General features: G+C 45.1%; 1 protein-coding gene across 4 annotated transcripts in view; it reads left to right on the top strand.

Moving 5' to 3' along the window:
• LOC106571085 (signal-induced proliferation-associated 1-like protein 1) overlaps window positions 1-18,539 on the top strand; it is a 411,827-nt gene that overhangs the window by 381,889 nt on the left and 11,399 nt on the right. For all 4 annotated transcript variants that reach the window (XR_001320847.2, XR_001320848.2, XM_014143753.2 and 1 more), the window contains exons 17-19: window positions 1,257-1,390; window positions 17,959-18,056; window positions 18,517-18,539. The exon at window positions 18,517-18,539 is cut by the window's right edge and continues 444 nt beyond it. Coding sequence is in view for 2 of the 4 variants with exons in the window: in XM_014143753.2 (XP_013999228.1) it covers window positions 1,257-1,390; window positions 17,959-18,056; window positions 18,517-18,539 (255 nt within the window). In the remaining 2 variants the exon portion in view is untranslated. The remainder of the gene's footprint in view (window positions 1-1,256; window positions 1,391-17,958; window positions 18,057-18,516) is intronic.

Below are 18,539 nucleotides of genomic sequence, written 5' to 3'. Positions count from 1 at the left end.
AGGACAGTGCACCGTCTAGCCATACTCCCAAGTACTTGTATGAGGTGACTACCTCAAGCTCTAAACCCTCAGAGGTAATAATCACACCTGTGGGGAGAGGGGCATTCTTCTTACTAAACCACATGTTTTGGAGGTGTTCAGAACAAGGTTAAGGGTAGAGAAAGCTTGTTTGACACTAAGAAAGCTTTGTTGTGGAGCATTTAACACAAAATCCAGGGAGGGGTCAGCTGAGTAATAGACTATCATCTGCATATAAATGGCTGAGAGAGCTTCCTACTGCCTGAGCTATGTTGTTGATGTAAATTGAGAAGAGCGTGGGGCCTAGGTTTGAGCCTTGAGGTACTCCCTTGGTGACAGGCAGTGGCTGAGACAGCAGATTTTCTGACTTTATACACGGCACTCTTTGAGAGAGGTAGTTAGCAAACCACGCCAAAGACCCCTCAGAGACACCAATACTCCTTAGCCGGCCTACAAGAATGGAAAGGTCTACTGTATCAAAAGCTTTGGCCAAGTCAATAAAAATAGCAGCACAACATTGCTTACAATCAAGGGCAATGTTGACATCATTGAGGACCTTTAAGGTTGCAGTGACACATCCATAACCTGAGAGGAAACCAGATTGCATACCTGAGAGAATACTATAGACATCAAGAAAGCCAGTCAGTTGATTATTGACAAGTTTTTCCAACACTTTTGATAAACAGGGCAAAATAGAAATAGGCCTATAACAGTTAGAAACAGCTTGATCTCCCCCTTTAAATAAAGGACACACATACACACGCACTATATAGTGTCCTCCATTCCTTATATAGTGCCCTACACCATTAGTGCACTATATAGGGAATAGTGTGCCATTTGATACATATCCCATGACTCAGTCCGTGCAAAGGAAGCAGCTTCCGCCCACAACCCTGCTTTTCAATTTGCTTTCTATTTATTTACTTCCTTATTTTTCTTTCTAATCATACATCTATGGCTATCACATGTTGTAGTTGATGGGAAACAGCATGTCTGCTGTTCTGTGGGCGACTTGATGTCTGAAAATGAAATGAAATGGACTTTCAATGCGCTTGACCACAACTTGCTGTGTTTTTGTGTGGCTGTTTTTCCTTCTCTCTCTCGTGTGTGTGTGTGTGTGTGTGTGTGTGTGTGTGTGTGTGTGTGTGTGTGTGTGTGTGTGTGTGTGTGTGTGTGTGTGTGTGTGTGTGTGTGTGTGTGTGTGTGTGTGTGTGTGTGTGTGTGTGTGTGTGTTCTAGGTTCGGAGAACGCAGACAACACTCTCCTTTATCTACGGAGCGACAGGTGGTGGGAGAAGGCGGGGCTAGCAGCAAATCCACACCTAATTGGCCAAGAGTAGAGGAAGGGGGTGGGTCCGACAGAGGTTCTACAGGTGAGATTGACCAATGGGAGAGAGGGATTTGATAATAAAGGAAGAAAAGACAGGCTGTGGTAGTTTCCATACTGTCATACCACAGCTCCCCCCAGACAGCCCCCCCCCCAGACAGCTCCCCCCAGACAGCTCCCCCCCGACAGCTCCCCCAGACAGCTCCCCCCAGACAGCTCCCCCTCCCAGACAGCTCCCCCTCCCAGACAGCTCCCCCTCCCAGACAGCCCCCCCTCCCAGACAGCCCCCCCTCCCAGACAGCCCCCCTTCCCCCAGACAGTCCCCCCAGACAGCTCCCCCCAGACAGAACCCCCAGACAGCTCCCCCCAGACAGCTCCCCCGACAGCTTCCCCCTCCAGACAGCTTCCCCCTCCCCCAGACAGCTTCCCCCCAGACAGCTCCCCCCTCCCCCAGACGGCTCCCCCCCCCAGACAGCTCCGGGGCTTCAGCAACGTGTGCTGTTGGGGGGGGCTGAAGGACTTGAGTTGCACTATGCCTGATCTGGCATTATAGAAAACATACACTGGGGGAAAGTAGAACATATTGGTGTAGTTCCCCATCACCAGTCCTCACAGAGTTGGCGCATGTGACCTATCTAGATACACCTACTCCTATATGAACATAGACCTATCTAGATACACCTACTCCTATATGAACATAGACCTATCTAGATACACCTACTCCTATATGAACATAGACCTATCTAGATACACCTACTCCTATATGAACATAGACCTATCTAGATACACCTACTCCTATATGAACATAGACCTATCTAGATACACCTACTCCTATATGAACATAGACCTCTCTAGATACACCTACTCCTATATGAACATAGACCTATCTAGATACACCTACTCCTATATGAACATAGACCTATCTAGATACACCTACTCCTATATGAACATAGACCTATCTAGATACACCTACTCCTATATGAACATAGACCTATCTAGATACACCTACTCCTATATGAACATAGACCTCTCTAGATACACCTACTCCTGTATGAACATAGACCTATCTAGATACACCTACGGTCTGCATCCGTTTATATATTAGTGTGGTTTCCTATCAGTCATCTCAGAGAAATTACCTTTAAGATGAAATATGTCCAGTACCTTAAATACATACATTTTACTACTGCTAACTGCTGTATAAATGTCAAATGAATGTATTCATCGCTGACTGCAGTGTGATCATCCATCAGTTTGGTAGTTTGCCTTGTCGTGTTAAAACAGTGTGTGGGAAGAACACGGATGTTAAATTGCCTCTGTCGCATTTAGCGTGTATCTGCTGGTACGTTACATTTGAAGTGAAGCTTCAGCCCAGAACTGAATAACACAGAGAGGCAAGTAAACCTCCCACTCATCTCAGAGAGAGAGAGAGAATCCCCTGCTTTCTACCACATATTATAGAAAGTGTGTGTGTACCTGCAGCGTTCAGTGCCAGTAGTACTCTCCCATGTCTCTCTATGTATGAAACAGCTGTTGGCTTTGATGGCACTGACAGCCCTACTCTTCCTGTCTCCCCCGCACATACCCCGCCCCCCACCACCCACACACACTGTTAAAAGCCACGGGTACTGTTAAAAAAACAGCAATATATTGGATGGACTGGTTGCCTTATGCTACGCTGTAAACGTTCTGTCCATGGGTCTGGGAGAGAATCTAATCTGTATCCCTGGGCGTTGCAGTTGGTTCATTGATTGTGCAGAAGGTGGCTTACAGTTAGCCTACGATTATAGTGTATTTGATTTTTGAATAACCTTGTAATAGGGTATTGTTTATATTTTCAGCATTAGTAGTCTGGAAAATTACCTTTTAGTTACAGAATATCTCACCACTATGTGTTTCCATCTCCTCCTCTCTCTCCTTCATTCCTTTCTCGAGCGTGCAGAGGGGCTGTCAGTAGTTTAATGAAATGTGTTGTTGTTGGAAAAAACATTGTTACTATCGATGTTCCCAAAACAGACTTCACTCGGTTTCCTAAATGAAGCACTTGGTAGCTGCAGGAAGAGAGTTGGAGAGCCCATGACGTACAGAGTCTGGGGGAAGGAGAGATATCACCTGTCGCGCAGCGAGACCCTGCTCCTCAAATAGTAGTCGATGTGTGATGTGAAATAAGTGTTATATTTATTTCTCAGCTGCTCATATTAAGCACATCTCCGCTATAAAACCAAAGTAGCCTACCCTGCATCATTGAAAATCGAACCAGCGGGAAAGCGGCCTCCATTTTCTATTCGGGTGCATATGAAGGACATGTCTCTTCCCCCCCATGCCCATTTGATAATGGGTCATTCCAAATGTTACATATTAGTAAAGACAACATTAAATTAAGAATAGTCTGATGGGTGAAAATATGATCTACTTGATGAGAGAACAGCGTGTGCAGCCTGAGAACAAGGGACGGAGTTTTTTTATTTTGCTACTTTCTCTAATCGTCAATGTTCTCTAGTCGCATCGTGCAGCCCGTATATGTTTTGATTTCTAAGACATTTTAAGGTTTGTATCATTCACAACTAAAGTTGCCAAAAAACTCTAAATCTAGTGTATAGGACCTGTTTCAAATGATCACTTTTACGCTCAACATAGTCACTTCATAAGCACACTCGCTCTTGAATGGGGAAAAATATCCTTTCAATTTTATTCAGCTAAGTTGTATTGTATTTTTACAATAAAATCCTATAATATAAAATAATGGCATGAGACTTATAAGCATGCTAAATGAACTAACCTACAGGCTATGTTGTGGTGCATAGCCAGATAACATTACAGTACGCCAACTCATATTCTGTTCTGCTGAAATACATTTTTTTTTCATATCATAATGTTTCTTTACACATTCCGTTGTGGTTTGTGTATTATTACGTTGATTTTATTATACTGTTTTAAATGTATATGTTCCGAAGGCATGCTTCAGTGATTTGTATGCGGCTTGTATGAGTGGAAGCCTGGATATGCTAAACGTGTTTATGTTCATTAACGGTCAATTACCGCGAGGCCAGCAGACTTTTGCATGATAATCACCGACTGACAAAATGTCATGACAACCACAGCACTATATCCACCTTCTTTCCTCCTCTCTCTCTCTCCTCTCTCTGTTCAAGTCTCTCTGTAGGAAAATTAAAAACATAAATTCCTCTCTTTCCTGTCGGTACAGTTGTGTAACCAACTCTGTGTGCCTTTCTCTTTCTCACACTCTCTTCCTCCTCTCTTTCTCTCTCTTTCTCTCTCGGACTCTCTCATTTTCTCTCTATTCAAGGCTCTCTGTAGGAAAATGAAAGACAAATTCCTCCCTTTCCTGTCGGTACAGTTGTGTAACCAACTCTGTGTGCCTTTCTCTCTTTCTTTCTCTTCTTTCTCCCTCCCTCTCTCTCTCCCTCCAGCCCTTTTCAAGGAAATCTACCATGACTCACGGCCCCCTCCTGTTTCTTTCTCTTTTTCCTTCACTTCATTCCTCTGCTTTTCCTCCTCCCATCCTCTCCTCCTTTCAACTCTGTGCTGGTTGAATCGACCCTGTTCACTCTCACACTCTAAACTAGAGAAAGTACATGCAACCCTAAACCCAGTCCAGTATAACCCAACCCTAAACCCAGTCCGGTATAACCCAGTCCGGTATAACCCAGTCCGGTATAACCCAACCCTAAACCCAGTCCGGTATAACCCAGTCCAGTATAACCCAACCCTAAACCCAGTCCAGTATAACCCAGTCCAGTATAACCCAACCCTAAACCCAGTCCAGTATAACCCAGTCCAGTATAACACAACCCTAAACCCAATCCAGTATAACCCTAAACCCAGTCCGGTATAACCCAGTCCGGTATAACCCAGTCCAGTATAACCCAGTCCGGTATAACCCAACCCTAAACCCAGTCCAGTATAACCCAACCCTAAACCCAGTCCAGTATAACCCAGTCCAGTATAACCCAACCCTAAACCCAGTTCGGTGTAACCCAGTCCAGTATAACCCAATCCAGTATAACCCAACCCTAAACCCAGTCCAGTATAACCCAGTCCAGTATAACCCAGTCCAGTATAACCCTAAACCCAGTCCAGTATAACCCAACCCTAAACCCAGTCCAGTATAACCCAGTCCAGTATAACCCAACCCTAAACCCAGTCCAGTATAACCCAGTCCAGTATAACCCAACCCTAAACCCAGTCCGGTATAACCTAACCCTAAACCCAGTCCGGTATAACCCAGTCCAGTATAACCCAACCCTAAACCCAGTCCAGTATAACCCAGTCTGGTATAACCCAGTCCAGTATAACCCTAAACCCAGTCCAGTATAACCCAGTCCAATATAACCCTAAACCCAGTCCAGTATGACCCAGTCCAGTATAACCCAGTCCAGTATAACCCAACCCTAAACCCAGTCCGGTATAACCCAACCCTAAACCCAGTCCGGTGTAACCCAGTCCAGTATAACCCAGTCCAGTATAACCCTAAACCCAGTCCGGTATAACCCAGTCCAGTATAACCCAGTCCAGTATAACCCTAAACCCAGTCCAGTATAACCCAACCCTAAACCCAGTCCGGTATAACCCAGTCCAGTATAACCCTAAACCCAGTCCGGTATAACCCAGTCCAGTATAACCCAGTCCAGTATAACCCTAAACCCAGTCCAGTATAACCCAACCCTAAACCCAGTCCGGTATAACCCAGTCCAGTATAACCCTAAACCCAGTCCAGTATAACCCAACCCTAAACCCAGTCCAGTATAATCCAGTCCAGTATAACCCAACCCTAAACCCAGTCCAGTATAACCCAGTCTAGTATAACCCAGTCCAGTATAACCCAACCCTAAACCCAGTCCAGTATAACCCAGTCCAGTATAACCCTAAACTCAGTCCAGTATAATCCAACCCTAAACCCTGTCCAGTATAACCCAGTCCAGTATAACCCAACCCTATATCCAGTCCAGTATAACCCAACCCTAAACCCAGTCCAGTATAACCCAACCCTAAACCCAGTCCGGTATAACCCAGTCCAGTATAACCCAGTCCAGTATAACCCAACCCTAAACCCAGTCCATTCTAACCTAGTCCAGTATAACCCTAAACCCAGTCCATTCTAACCAACCCTAAACCCAGTCCAGTATAACCCAGTCCAGTATAACCCAACCCTAAACCCAGTCCAGTATAACCCTAAACCCAGTCCGGTATAACCCAGTCCAGTATAACCCTAAACCCAGTCCAGTATAACACAGTCCAGTATAACCCAGTCCAGTATAACCCAACCCTAAACCCAGTCCAGTATAACCCAGTCCAGTATAACCCTAAACCCAGTCCAGTATAACCCAACCCTAAACCCAGTCCAGTATAACCCAGTCCAGTATAACCCAACCCTAAACCCAGTCCAGTATAACCCAATCCGGTATAACCCAGTCCGGTATAACCAAACCCTAAACCCAGTCCGGTATAACCCAGTCCGGTATAACCCAACCTTAAACCCAGTCCGGTATAACCCAGTCCAGTATAACCCAACCCTAAACCCAGTCCAGTATAACCCAGTCCAGTATAACCCAACCCTAAACCCAGTCCAGTATAACCCAGTCCGGTATAACCCAACCTTAAACCCAGTCCGGTATAACCCAGTCCAGTATAACCCAACCTTAAACCCAGTCCGGTATAACCCAGTCCAGTATAACCCAACCCTAAACCCAGTCCAGTATAACCCAGTCCAGTATAACCCTAAACCCAGTCCAGTATAACCCAGTCCGGTATAACCCTAAACCCAGTCCAGTATAACCCAGTCCAGTATAACCCTAAACCCAGTCCAGTATAACCCAACCCTAAACCCAGTCCGGTATAACCCTAAACCCAGTCCAGTATAACCCTAAACCCAGTCCAGTATAACCCAACCCTAAACCCAGTCCGGTATAACCCAGTCCAGTATAACCCAGTCCAGTATAACCCAACCCTAAACTCAGTCCGGTATAACCCAGTCCAGTATAACCCAACCCTAAACCCAGTCCAGTATAACCCAGTCCAGTATAACCCAGTCCGATATAACCCAGTCCAGTATAACCCAGTCCGGTATAACCCAGTCCAGTATAACCCAACCCTAAACCCAGTCCAGTATAACCCAGTCCAGTATAACCCAGTCCAGTATAACCCAGTCTGGTATAACCCTAAACCCAGTCCAGTATAACCCAACCCTAAACCCAGTCCGGTATAACCCAGTCCGGTATAACCCTAAACCCAGTCCGGTATAACCCAGTCCGGTATAACCCTAAACCCAGTCCGGTATAACCCTAAACCCAGTCCAGTATAACCCAGTCCAGTATAACCCTAAACCCAGTCCAGTATAACCCTAAACCCAGTCCATTATAACCCAACCCTAAACCCAGTCCGGTATAATCCAGTCCAGTATAATCCAGTATAACCCAACCCTAAACCCAGTCCAGTATAACCCAGTCCAGTATAACCCAGTCCAGTATAACCCAGTCCAGTATAACCCAGTCCGGTATAACCCAGTCCGGTATAACCCAGTCTGGTATAACCCAGTCCGGTATAACCAAACCCTAAACCCAGTCCGGTATAACCCAGTCCAGTATAACCCAGTCCAGTATAACCCAACCCTAAACCCAGTCCAGTATAACACAGTCCGGTATAACCCTAAACCCAGTCCACTATAACCCAACCCTAAACCCAGTCCGGTATAACCCAGTCCAGTATAACCCTAAACCCAGTCCAGTATAACCCAGTCCGGTATAACCCTAAACCCAGTCCAGTATAACCCAGTCCAGTATAACCCAGTCCAGTATAACCCTAAACCCAGTCCAGTATAACTCAACCCTAAACCCAGTCCGGTATAACCCTAAACCCAGTCCAGTATAACCCAGTCCAGTATAACCCAGTCCAGTATAACCCAGTCCAGTATAATCCTAAACCCAGTCCAGTATAACCCAGTCCAGTATAATCCTAAACCCAGTCCAGTATAACCCTAAACACAGTCCAGTATAACCCAGTCCAGTATAACCCAACCCTAAACCCAGTCCAGTATAACCCAGTCTGGTATAACCCTAAACCCAGTCCAGTATAACCCAACCCTAAACCCAGTCCGGTATAACCCAGTCCGGTATAACCCTAAACCCAGTCCGGTATAACCCAGTCCGGTATAACCCTAAACCCAGTCCAGTATAACCCAGTCCAGTATAACCCTAAACCCAGTCCAGTATAACCCTAAACCCAGTCCATTATAACCCAACCCTAAACCCAGTCCGGTATAATCCAGTCCAGTATAATCCAGTATAACCCAACCCTAAACCCAGTCCAGTATAACCCAGTCCAGTATAACCCAGTCCAGTATAACCCAGTCCAGTATAACCCAGTCCGGTATAACCCAGTCCAGTATAACCCTAAACCCAGTCCAGTATAACCCAGTCCGGTATAACCCTAAACCCAGTCCAGTATAACCCAGTCCAGTATAACCCAGTCCAGTATAACCCTAAACCCAGTCCAGTATAACTCAACCCTAAACCCAGTCCGGTATAACCCTAAACCCAGTCCAGTATAACCCAGTCCAGTATAACCCAGTCCAGTATAACCCAGTCCAGTATAATCCTAAACCCAGTCCAGTATAACCCAGTCCAGTATAATCCTAAACCCAGTCCAGTATAACCCTAAACACAGTCCAGTATAACCCAGTCCAGTATAACCCAACCCTAAACCCAGTCCAGTATAACCCAGTCCGGTATAACCCAGTCCAGTATAACCCAGTCCAGTATAACCCTAAACCCAGTCCAGTATAACTCAACCCTAAACCCAGTCCGGTATAACCCTAAACCCAGTCCAGTATAATCCAGTCCAGTATAACCCAGTCCAGTATAACCCAGTCCAGTATAATCCTAAACCCAGTCCAGTATAACCCAGTCCAGTATAATCCTAAACCCAGTCCAGTATAACCCTAAACCCAGTCCAGTATAACCCTGTCCAGTATAACCCAACCCTAAACCCAGTCCAGTATAACCCAGTCCGGTATAACCCAGTCCGGTATAACCCAGTCCAGTATAACCCAGTCCAGTATAACCCAACCCTAAACCCAGTCCAGTATAACCCAGTCCAGTATAGCCCAACCCTAAACCCTGTCCAGTATAACCCAAAATCAAATCAAATCAAATTTATTTATATAGCCCTTCGTACATCAGCTGATATCTCAAAGTGCTGTACAGAAACCCAGCCTAAAACCCCAAACAGCAAGCAATGCATGTGAAAGAAGCACAGTGGCTAGGAAAAACTCCCTAGGAAAAACTCCCTAGAAAGGCCAAAAACCTAGGAAGAAACCAGTCTATGAGGGGTGGCCAGTCCTCTTCTGGCTGTGCCGGGTGGATATTATAACAGAACATGGTCAAGATGTTAAAATGTTCATAAATGACCAGCATGGTCAAATAATAATAATCATAGTAGTTGTCAAGGGTGCAACAAGAACGTCCGGTGAACAGGTCAGGGTTCCATAGCCGCAGGCAGAACAGTTGAAACTGGAGCAGCAGCACGGCCAGGTGGACTGGTGACAGCAAGGGGTCATCATGCCAGGTAGTCCTGAGGCATGGTCCTAGGGCTCAGGTCCTCCGAGAGAAAGAAAGAAAGAGAGAAAGAGAGATTTATAGAGAGCATATTTAAATTCACACAGGACACCGGATAAGACGAGAAATACTCCAGATGTAACAGACTGACCCTAGCCCCCTGACACATAAACTACTGCAGCATAAATACTGGAGGCTGGAGGCTGAGACAGGAGGGATCAGAAGACACTGTGGCCCCATCCGATGATACCCCCGGACAGGGCCAGTCCAGTATAACCCAGTCCAGTATAACCCAACCCTAAACCCAGTCCGGTATAACTCAGTCCGGTATAACTCAGTCCGGTATAACCCAGTCCGGTATAACCCAGTCCAGTATAACCCAACCCTAAACCCAGTCCAGTATAACCCAGTCCAGTATAACCCAGTCCGGTATAACCCAACCCTAAACCCAGTCCAGTATAACCCAGTCCAGTATAACCCAGTCCGGTATAACCCAACCCTAAACCCAGTCCAGTATAACCCAGTCTGGTATAACCCAGTCCAGTATAACCCAACCCTAAACCCAGTCCAGTATAATCCAGTCCAGTATAGCGCAACCCTAAACCCAGTCCAGTATAACCCAGTCCAGTATAACCCAGTCCAGTATAACCCAACCCTAAACCCAGTCCGGTATAACCCAGTCCAGTATAACCCAGTCCAGTATAACCCAACCCTAAACCCAGTCCGGTATAACCCAGTCCAGTATAAACCAGTCCGGTATAACCCAGTCCAGTATAAACCAGTCCGGTATAACCCAACCCTAAACCCAGTCCGGTATAACCCAACCCTAAACCCAGTCCGGTATAACCCAACCCTAAACCCAGTCCAGTATAACCCTAAACCCAGTCCAGTATAACCCAGTCCGGTGTAACCCAGTCCAGTATAACCCATTCCGGTATAACCCAGTCCATTATAACCCAACCCTAAACCCAGTCCGGTATAACTCAGTCCGGTATAACCCAGTCCGGTATAACCCAGTCCAGTATAACCCAACCCTAAACCCAGTCCAGTATAACCCAGTCCAGTATAATCCAGTCCGGTATAACCCAACCCTAAACCCGGTCCAGTATAACCCAGTCCAGTATAACCCAGTCCGGTATAACCCAACCCTAAACCCAGTCCAGTATAACCCAGTCCAGTATAACCCAGTCCGGTGTAACCCAGTCCAGTATAACCCATTCCGGTATAACCCAGTCCATTATAACCCAACCCTAACCCCAGTCCAGTATAACCCAACCCTAAACCCAGTCCAGTATAACCCAGTCCAGTATAACCCAACCCTAAACCCAGTCCAGTATAACCCAACCCTAAACCCAGTCCAGTATAACCCAGTCCAGTATAACCCAACCCTAAACCCAGTCCGGTATAACCCAGTCCAGTATAACCCAGTCCAGTATAACCCAACCCTAAACCCAGTCCGGTATAACCCAGTCCAGTATAACCCAACCCTAAACCCAGTCCGGTATAAACCAGTCCAGTATAACCCAGTCCAGTATAACCCAACCCTAAACCCAGTCCGGTATAACCCAGTCCGGTATTACCCAGTCCAGTATAACCCTAAACCCAGTCCGGTATAACCCAGTCCAGTATAACCCAACCCTAAACCCAGTCCAGTATAACCCTAAACCCAGTCCAGTATAACCCTAAACCCAGTCCAGTATAACCCTAAACCCAGTCCGGTATAACCCTGTCCACTATAACCCAGTCCGGTGTAACCCAGTCCGGTGTAACCCAGTCCGGTGTAACCCAGTCCAGTATAACCCAGTCCAGTATAACCCAACCCTAAACCCAGTCCGGTATAACCCAGTCCGGTATAACCTAGTCCAGTATAACCCAACCCTAAACCCAGTCCAGTATAACCCAGTCCAGTATAACCCAGTCCAGTATAACCCAGTCCAGTATAACCCAACCCTAAACCCAGTCCAGTATAACCCAGTCCAGTATAACCCAACCCTAAACCCAGTCCAGTATAACCCAGTCCGGTATAAGCCACAGGGATCCTGTAAATCAGTTCTATATGTACTTCTATGAGCCCACAATCATCCTCCTTCTCTCACCTCTTGACCCCTCAGTCAAACCCAACCTAGTCCAGGTAAATTCAGCCCAGTCCAGCTAAGCCTTGTTCAGTTCTTCTGTAGTTTTGAATCTCTTATCCTCCATTCTCTGACCTCTTGACCCCCTCAGTCACTCTCATCCTCCATTCTCTAACCTCTTGACCCCTCAGTCACTCTCATCCTCCCTTCTCTGACCTCTTGACCCCTCAATCGTTCTTGGTGATTTGGCCTCCTCCATCAGTCACATAGTGTTCCGCTCATATTACTGGACAGCAGATGTTGTTCAAGGCTTAACTGATCTTTCTTCAAATGTAATTGAATGGGTATATCCTGAATAGTTACAGTAGGGGTGCATGGAGACGGGCAGACGCTAATGAAAGATGGTTAGGGGTTGGTAGAGTAGGGGTCTGGTGCGAATGTGTGTAAACTAGAGACAAGGCAGGAAGTTACTAGCATGGGGTGAGCTCAACTCTGTCCAATAACAACTTGTTCTTAGTGACTTGCCTGAAATACATAAAAGGTTAAATACAAATTGAAATCTCTGAGTATGGTTGGAATAGTCGAGCATTGTCAGAATCTAATCTCATATTTGTGACCCATTTCAGGGTGCTAGGTGTATGTTGTACGTCACTACTTCACAGGAGACGCATTTGAACATATATTAAATGTTTTATCTGAATGCGTTTTTTGGCAGTAATGCCTTCTGGAAGATGTGAACTTCAATGTGCCTTAATAACAAACTTGTATGCTATCTGTAAATACGAATTAAATTGTTAAATTACGAGCCTAGTTAGTTTAGCCATGGAAAAAAAGTGAGGAACCTTCCCACTAGCCATGATTGGTTAAGATAATGGATGGGCTGGACATGCCGAGAGATGAGTTCTGATTGGTCTGCCATGTTGCCGGCTTCTGTCTATAACATGAGCTGCTCAGTATGTGTAGATAATCCTTGCTACTGAGGCTTTTATGAAAGATATAAAGTTAACCATGGAGAACTGCATAAGTGTTGGTACTACTCTCAACAACATTTCTGCCCAGAATTTATCAGGCGCTATCGACAAAGATCAGTGGGAAAAAGTTGTGATGGACTACTTTCTGCAGTGTGAACCGGAGTGACTTGACACAACGCGGGCAAAACAAGCTGTACAAACAAAACAGAAACGACACAGGACGTCTTACTTAGTTAGCTAAAGGGGTCACAGTCTGCCGTGAAGCATTCATCCATGTATACGTGTAGTAGTCTAGCTACATTTTCAGATATTATACGTTTCTAATTTTGTCAGAATAGTTGTTTTCATTGCAAGTTAGTGTACTGTTAGCTAGCGTGCTCGCTAGCTAGCGAACGTTAGCATGCTAGCTAGGTAGCTAGCGAACATAACGTGTATGATCGTGTGGTAATATTATTCGTAGCTCGTAAATCCATTTGCATTGCTAGTTAATATGGTCATTGTTTAGCTAGCTAGCGACCCTCCACTTAGCTTGATGTGGCTGGGTGGGGTGGGGGGGGATTATAACATTTATTTCACATGACCCATCAATATAGACGAGTGTGTCTGAGTAATCATCATCTAATAATTATTAAATATTTATAAAATATTTTTATCTGGACACTTCCCGTTTTTGATATTGCTACTATTGCTAACCATTTTCACTGTACCATTTACACCTTCTGTATGTGACATATAAACTGTGATTTTGTTTGATATAATGTGTGTTTTAACAGAGACAGTAATGTGAAGAACAACATGACCTGCACCAAAGTCAGATTAGGATATAGGCCAAGGACTAGATAGTGTATTTTTACTACTATTTTTTGCTACTACTTCCACCACTTTAAGTCTTGAAATCTTTGATTGTTTACTACAGTACCTCACTCACTCTGTTTAGCACGTGGCCTCACATGTGAATCCTTAAAGAGATAGGTGGGCTAGGGCTGTTGCGGTTAGAGGTCGACCGATTATGGTTTTTCAACGCCGATACAGATTTACTGAAGTACCAAAAAAAAGCCGATGCCGATTAATCGGCCAATTTTTATATGTAAATATATTTGTAATAATCACAATTACAACAATACTGAATGAACACTTTTATTTTAACTTAATATAATACATAAATAAAATCAATTTAGTCTCAAATAAATAATGAAACCTGTTCAATTTGGTTTAAATAATGCAAAAACACAGTGTTGGAGAAGAAAGTAAAAGTGCAATATGTGCCATTTAAAAATGCTAACATTTAAGTTTCTTGCTCATAACATATGAAAGCTGGTGGTTCCTTTTAACATGAGCCTTCAATATTCCCAGGTAAGAAGTTTTAGGTTGTAGTTATTGTAGGAATTATAGGACTATTTCTCTATACCATTTGTATTTCATATACCTTTGACTATTGGATGTTCTTATAGGCACTATAGTATTGCCAGCCTATTCTCGGGAGTTGATAGGCTTGAAGTCATAAACAGCGCTGTGCTTCAAGCATTGCGAAGAGCTGCTGGCAAACGCAGGAAAGTGCTGTTTGATTGAATGCTTCCGAGCCTGCTGCTGCCTACCACCGCTCAGTCAGACTGCTCTATCAAATCATAGACTGAATTATAATATAATAAACACACATAAATATGAGCCTTAGGTCAATAATATGGTCAAATCCGGAAACTATAATTTGGAAACAAAACGTTTATTCTTTCAGTGAAATACGGAACTGTTCCGTATTTTATCAAACGGGCGGCAACCGATACAGATTTACTGAAGTACCAAAAAAAAGCCCATGCCGATTAATCGGCCAATTTTTATATGTAAATATATTTGTAATAATCACAATTACAACAATACTGAATGAACACTTTTATTTTAACTCTGTTTAACTCTGTCCCTCTCTGTTTTCTACTGCTCTCTACAGTCTCTCTGTTTTCTACTGCTCTTTACAGTCTCTCTCTGGTTTCTACTGCTCTCTACAGTCCCTCTCTGTTTTCTACTGCTCCCTACAGTCCCTCTCTGTTTTCTACTGCTCTCTACAGTCTCCCTCTCTGTTTTCTACTGCTCTCTACAGTCTCTCTCTGTTTTCTACTGCTCTCTACAGTCCCTCTCTCTGTTTTCTACTGCTCTCTAGTCTCTCTCTGTTTTCTACTGCTCTCTACAGTCTCTCTGTTTTCTACTGCTCTCTACAGTCCCTCTCTGTTTTCTACTGCTCTCTACAGTCCCTCTCTGTTTTCTACTGCTCTCTACAGTCTCTCTGTTTTCTACTGCTCTCTACAGTCTCTCTGTTTTCTACTGCTCTTTACAGTCTCTCTCTGGTTTCTACTGCTCTCTACAGTCCCTCTCTGTTTTCTACTGCTCCCTACAGTCCCTCTCTGTTTTCTACTGCTCTCTACAGTCTCCCTCTCTGTTTTCTACTGCTCTCTACAGTCTCCCTCTCTGTTTTCTACTGCTCTCTACAGTCTCTCTCTGTTTTCTACTGCTCTCTACAGTCCCTCTCTCTGTTTTCTACTGCTCTCTAGTCTCTCTCTGTTTTCTACTGCTCTCTACAGTCTCTCTGTTTTCTACTGCTCTCTACAGTCCCTCTCTGTTTTCTACTGCTCTCTACAGTCCCTCTCTGTTTTCTACTGCTCTCTACAGTCTCCCTCTCTGTTTTCTACTGCTCTCTACAGTCCCTCTCTCTGTTTTCTACTGCTCTCTAGTCTCTCTCTGTTTTCTACTGCTCTCTACAGTCTTTCTGTTTTCTACTGCTCTCTACAGTCCCTCTCTGTTTTCTACTGCTCTCTACAGTCTCTCTGTTTTCTACTGCTCTCTACAGTCTCTCTGTTTTCTACTGCTCTTTACAGTCTCTCTCTGGTTTCTACTGCTCTCTACAGTCCCTCTCTGTTTTCTACTGCTCCCTACAGTCCCTCTCTGTTTTCTACTGCTCTCTACAGTCTCCCTCTCTGTTTTCTACTGCTCTCTACAGTCTCTCTCTGTTTTCTACTGCTCTCTACAGTCCCTCTCTCTGTTTTCTACTGCTCTCTAGTCTCTCTCTGTTTTCTACTGCTCTCTACAGTCTCTCTGTTTTCTACTGCTCTCTACAGTCCCTCTCTGTTTTCTACTGCTCTCTACAGTCCCTCTCTGTTTTCTACTGCTCTCTACAGTCTCCCTCTCTGTTTTCTACTGCTCTCTACAGCCTCTCTCTGGTTTCTACTGCTCTCTACAGCCTCTCTGTTTTCTACTGCTCTCTACAGTCTCTCTCTGTTTTCTACTGCTCCCTACAGTCCCTCTCTGTTTTCTACTGCTCTCTACAGTCTCCCTCTCTGTTTTCTACTGCTCTCTACAGTCTCCCTCTCTGTTTTCTACTGCTCTCTACAGTCTCTCTCTGTTTTCTACTGCTCTCTACAGTCCCTCTCTCTGTTTTCTACTGCTCTCTAGTCTCTCTCTGTTTTCTACTGCTCTCTACAGTCCCTCTCTGTTTTCTACTGCTCTCTACAGTCCCTCTCTGTTTTCTACTGCTCTCTACAGTCTCCCTCTCTGTTTTCTACTGCTCTCTACAGTCCCTCTCTCTGTTTTCTACTGCTCTCTAGTCTCTCTCTGTTTTCTACTGCTCTCTACAGTCTTTCTGTTTTCTACTGCTCTCTACAGTCCCTCTCTGTTTTCTACTGCTCTCTACAGTCTCTCTGTTTTCTACTGCTCTCTACAGTCTCTCTGTTTTCTACTGCTCTTTACAGTCTCTCTCTGGTTTCTACTGCTCTCTACAGTCCCTCTCTGTTTTCTACTGCTCCCTACAGTCCCTCTCTGTTTTCTACTGCTCTCTACAGTCTCCCTCTCTGTTTTCTACTGCTCTCTACAGTCTCTCTCTGTTTTCTACTGCTCTCTACAGTCCCTCTCTCTGTTTTCTACTGCTCTCTAGTCTCTCTCTGTTTTCTACTGCTCTCTACAGTCTCTCTGTTTTCTACTGCTCTCTACAGTCCCTCTCTGTTTTCTACTGCTCTCTACAGTCCCTCTCTGTTTTCTACTGCTCTCTACAGTCTCTCTCTGTTTTCTACTGCTCTCTACAGCCTCTCTCTGGTTTCTACTGCTCTCTACAGCCTCTCTGTTTTCTACTGCTCTCTACAGTCTCTCTCTGTTTTCTACTGCTCTCTACAGCCTCTCTCTGTTTTCTACTGCTCTATACAGTCTCCCTCTCTGTTTTCTACTGCTCTCTACAGTCCCTCTCTGTTTTCTACTGCTCCCTACAGTCCCTCTCTGTTTTCTACTGCTCTCTACAGCCTCTCTCTGTTTTCTACTGCTCTCTACAGCCTCTCTCTGTTTTCTACTGCTCTCTACAGCCTCTCTCTGTTTTCTACTGCTCTCTACAGCCTCTCTCTGGTTTCTACTGCTCTCTACAGTCCCTCTCTGTTTTCTACTGCTCTCTACAGCCTCTCTCTGTTTTCTACTGCTCTCTACAGCCTCTCTCTGGTTTCTACTGCTCTCTACAGTCCCTCTCTGTTTTCTACTGCTATCTGCATTATCTCTTCTAATTTATCCCCTCGTTGTCTACTCTCTCTCGCTCTCTCACTTACAGGCATGTCTCCCCCTGGGTACAGTGCTCACTAATGATAGACAGATAAAGAGATAGACAGATAGATATATATATATATCTCTCATTCAAGGTTTTTTCTTTATTTTTACTATTTTCTAAATTGTAGAATAGTAGTGACGACATCAAAACTATGAAATAACAGTGGTTGAACAATGAGTTTTAATGACTCCAACCTAAGTGTATGTAAACTTCTGACTTCAACTGTATGTAAGTCATGTTTAGATTATGTGATGAGATCATAGGACCATCGTCACACACACTGTACGTACGGCTGTGGAATAATGTAAACTAGATTATCAGGATATCTGGCTCTAAGGACCGTGTGTGTGTGTGTTTCCTTGCACTGTTGCTAACCTCAAACTCGGTGTGTGTGTGTGTGTGTGTGTGTGTGTGTGTGTGTGTGTGTTTAGATTCTCCTGTGTCTAAGTCTGGTCCTGGGTACTCCGGAGCTCCACGCATCCAGAGGCAGGAGCAGGTCATCCACCACTCCCCCAAGAAGAGCTCCCAGGTCAGGCTTCACTCTGCGCCACACTCCCCTGTCCTCACCTCGACCAGGGTGGAGGACCATACGTACTTCTTAAGCCACCTGATGAGCCATTTGGGTTGCATGTCAATAGTCCAAAGTGACTTTCTCTCTTCATCTCCTCTACTTCATCTGCTCTAAAGCACCTGAAGACATGTTCTCTTGTCCAAACTCCTGTCTAACCCATCTCTCTCTGTCTCTCTCTCCCCCCCTTCTCTCTCTCCCCTCTCTCTCGCCTCTCTCTCTTCTCTCTCCCCCCTCGCTCTTCTCTCTCCCCCTCGCTCTTCTCTCTCTCCCCCTCGCTCTTCTCTCTCTCCCCCCTCTCTCTCCCCCTCGCTCTTCTCTCTCTCCCCCTCTCCCTTTCTCCCCTCTCTCTCCCCTCCCTCTCTCCCCTCTCCCCCCCTCTCTCTCTCCCCTCCCTCTCTCCTCTCTCTCCCCCCCGCAGCCTGAGGGTCCCTACTCCAGCAG

The sequence above is a fragment of the Salmo salar genome, chromosome ssa15 (assembly GCF_905237065.1).
Source record: "Salmo salar chromosome ssa15, Ssal_v3.1, whole genome shotgun sequence".
In the NCBI taxonomy this organism is placed as follows: Eukaryota; Metazoa; Chordata; class Actinopteri; order Salmoniformes; family Salmonidae; genus Salmo; species Salmo salar.
Note: the sequence above shows the minus strand (reverse complement) of the source record. Positions and strands in the feature narration are given on the sequence as shown.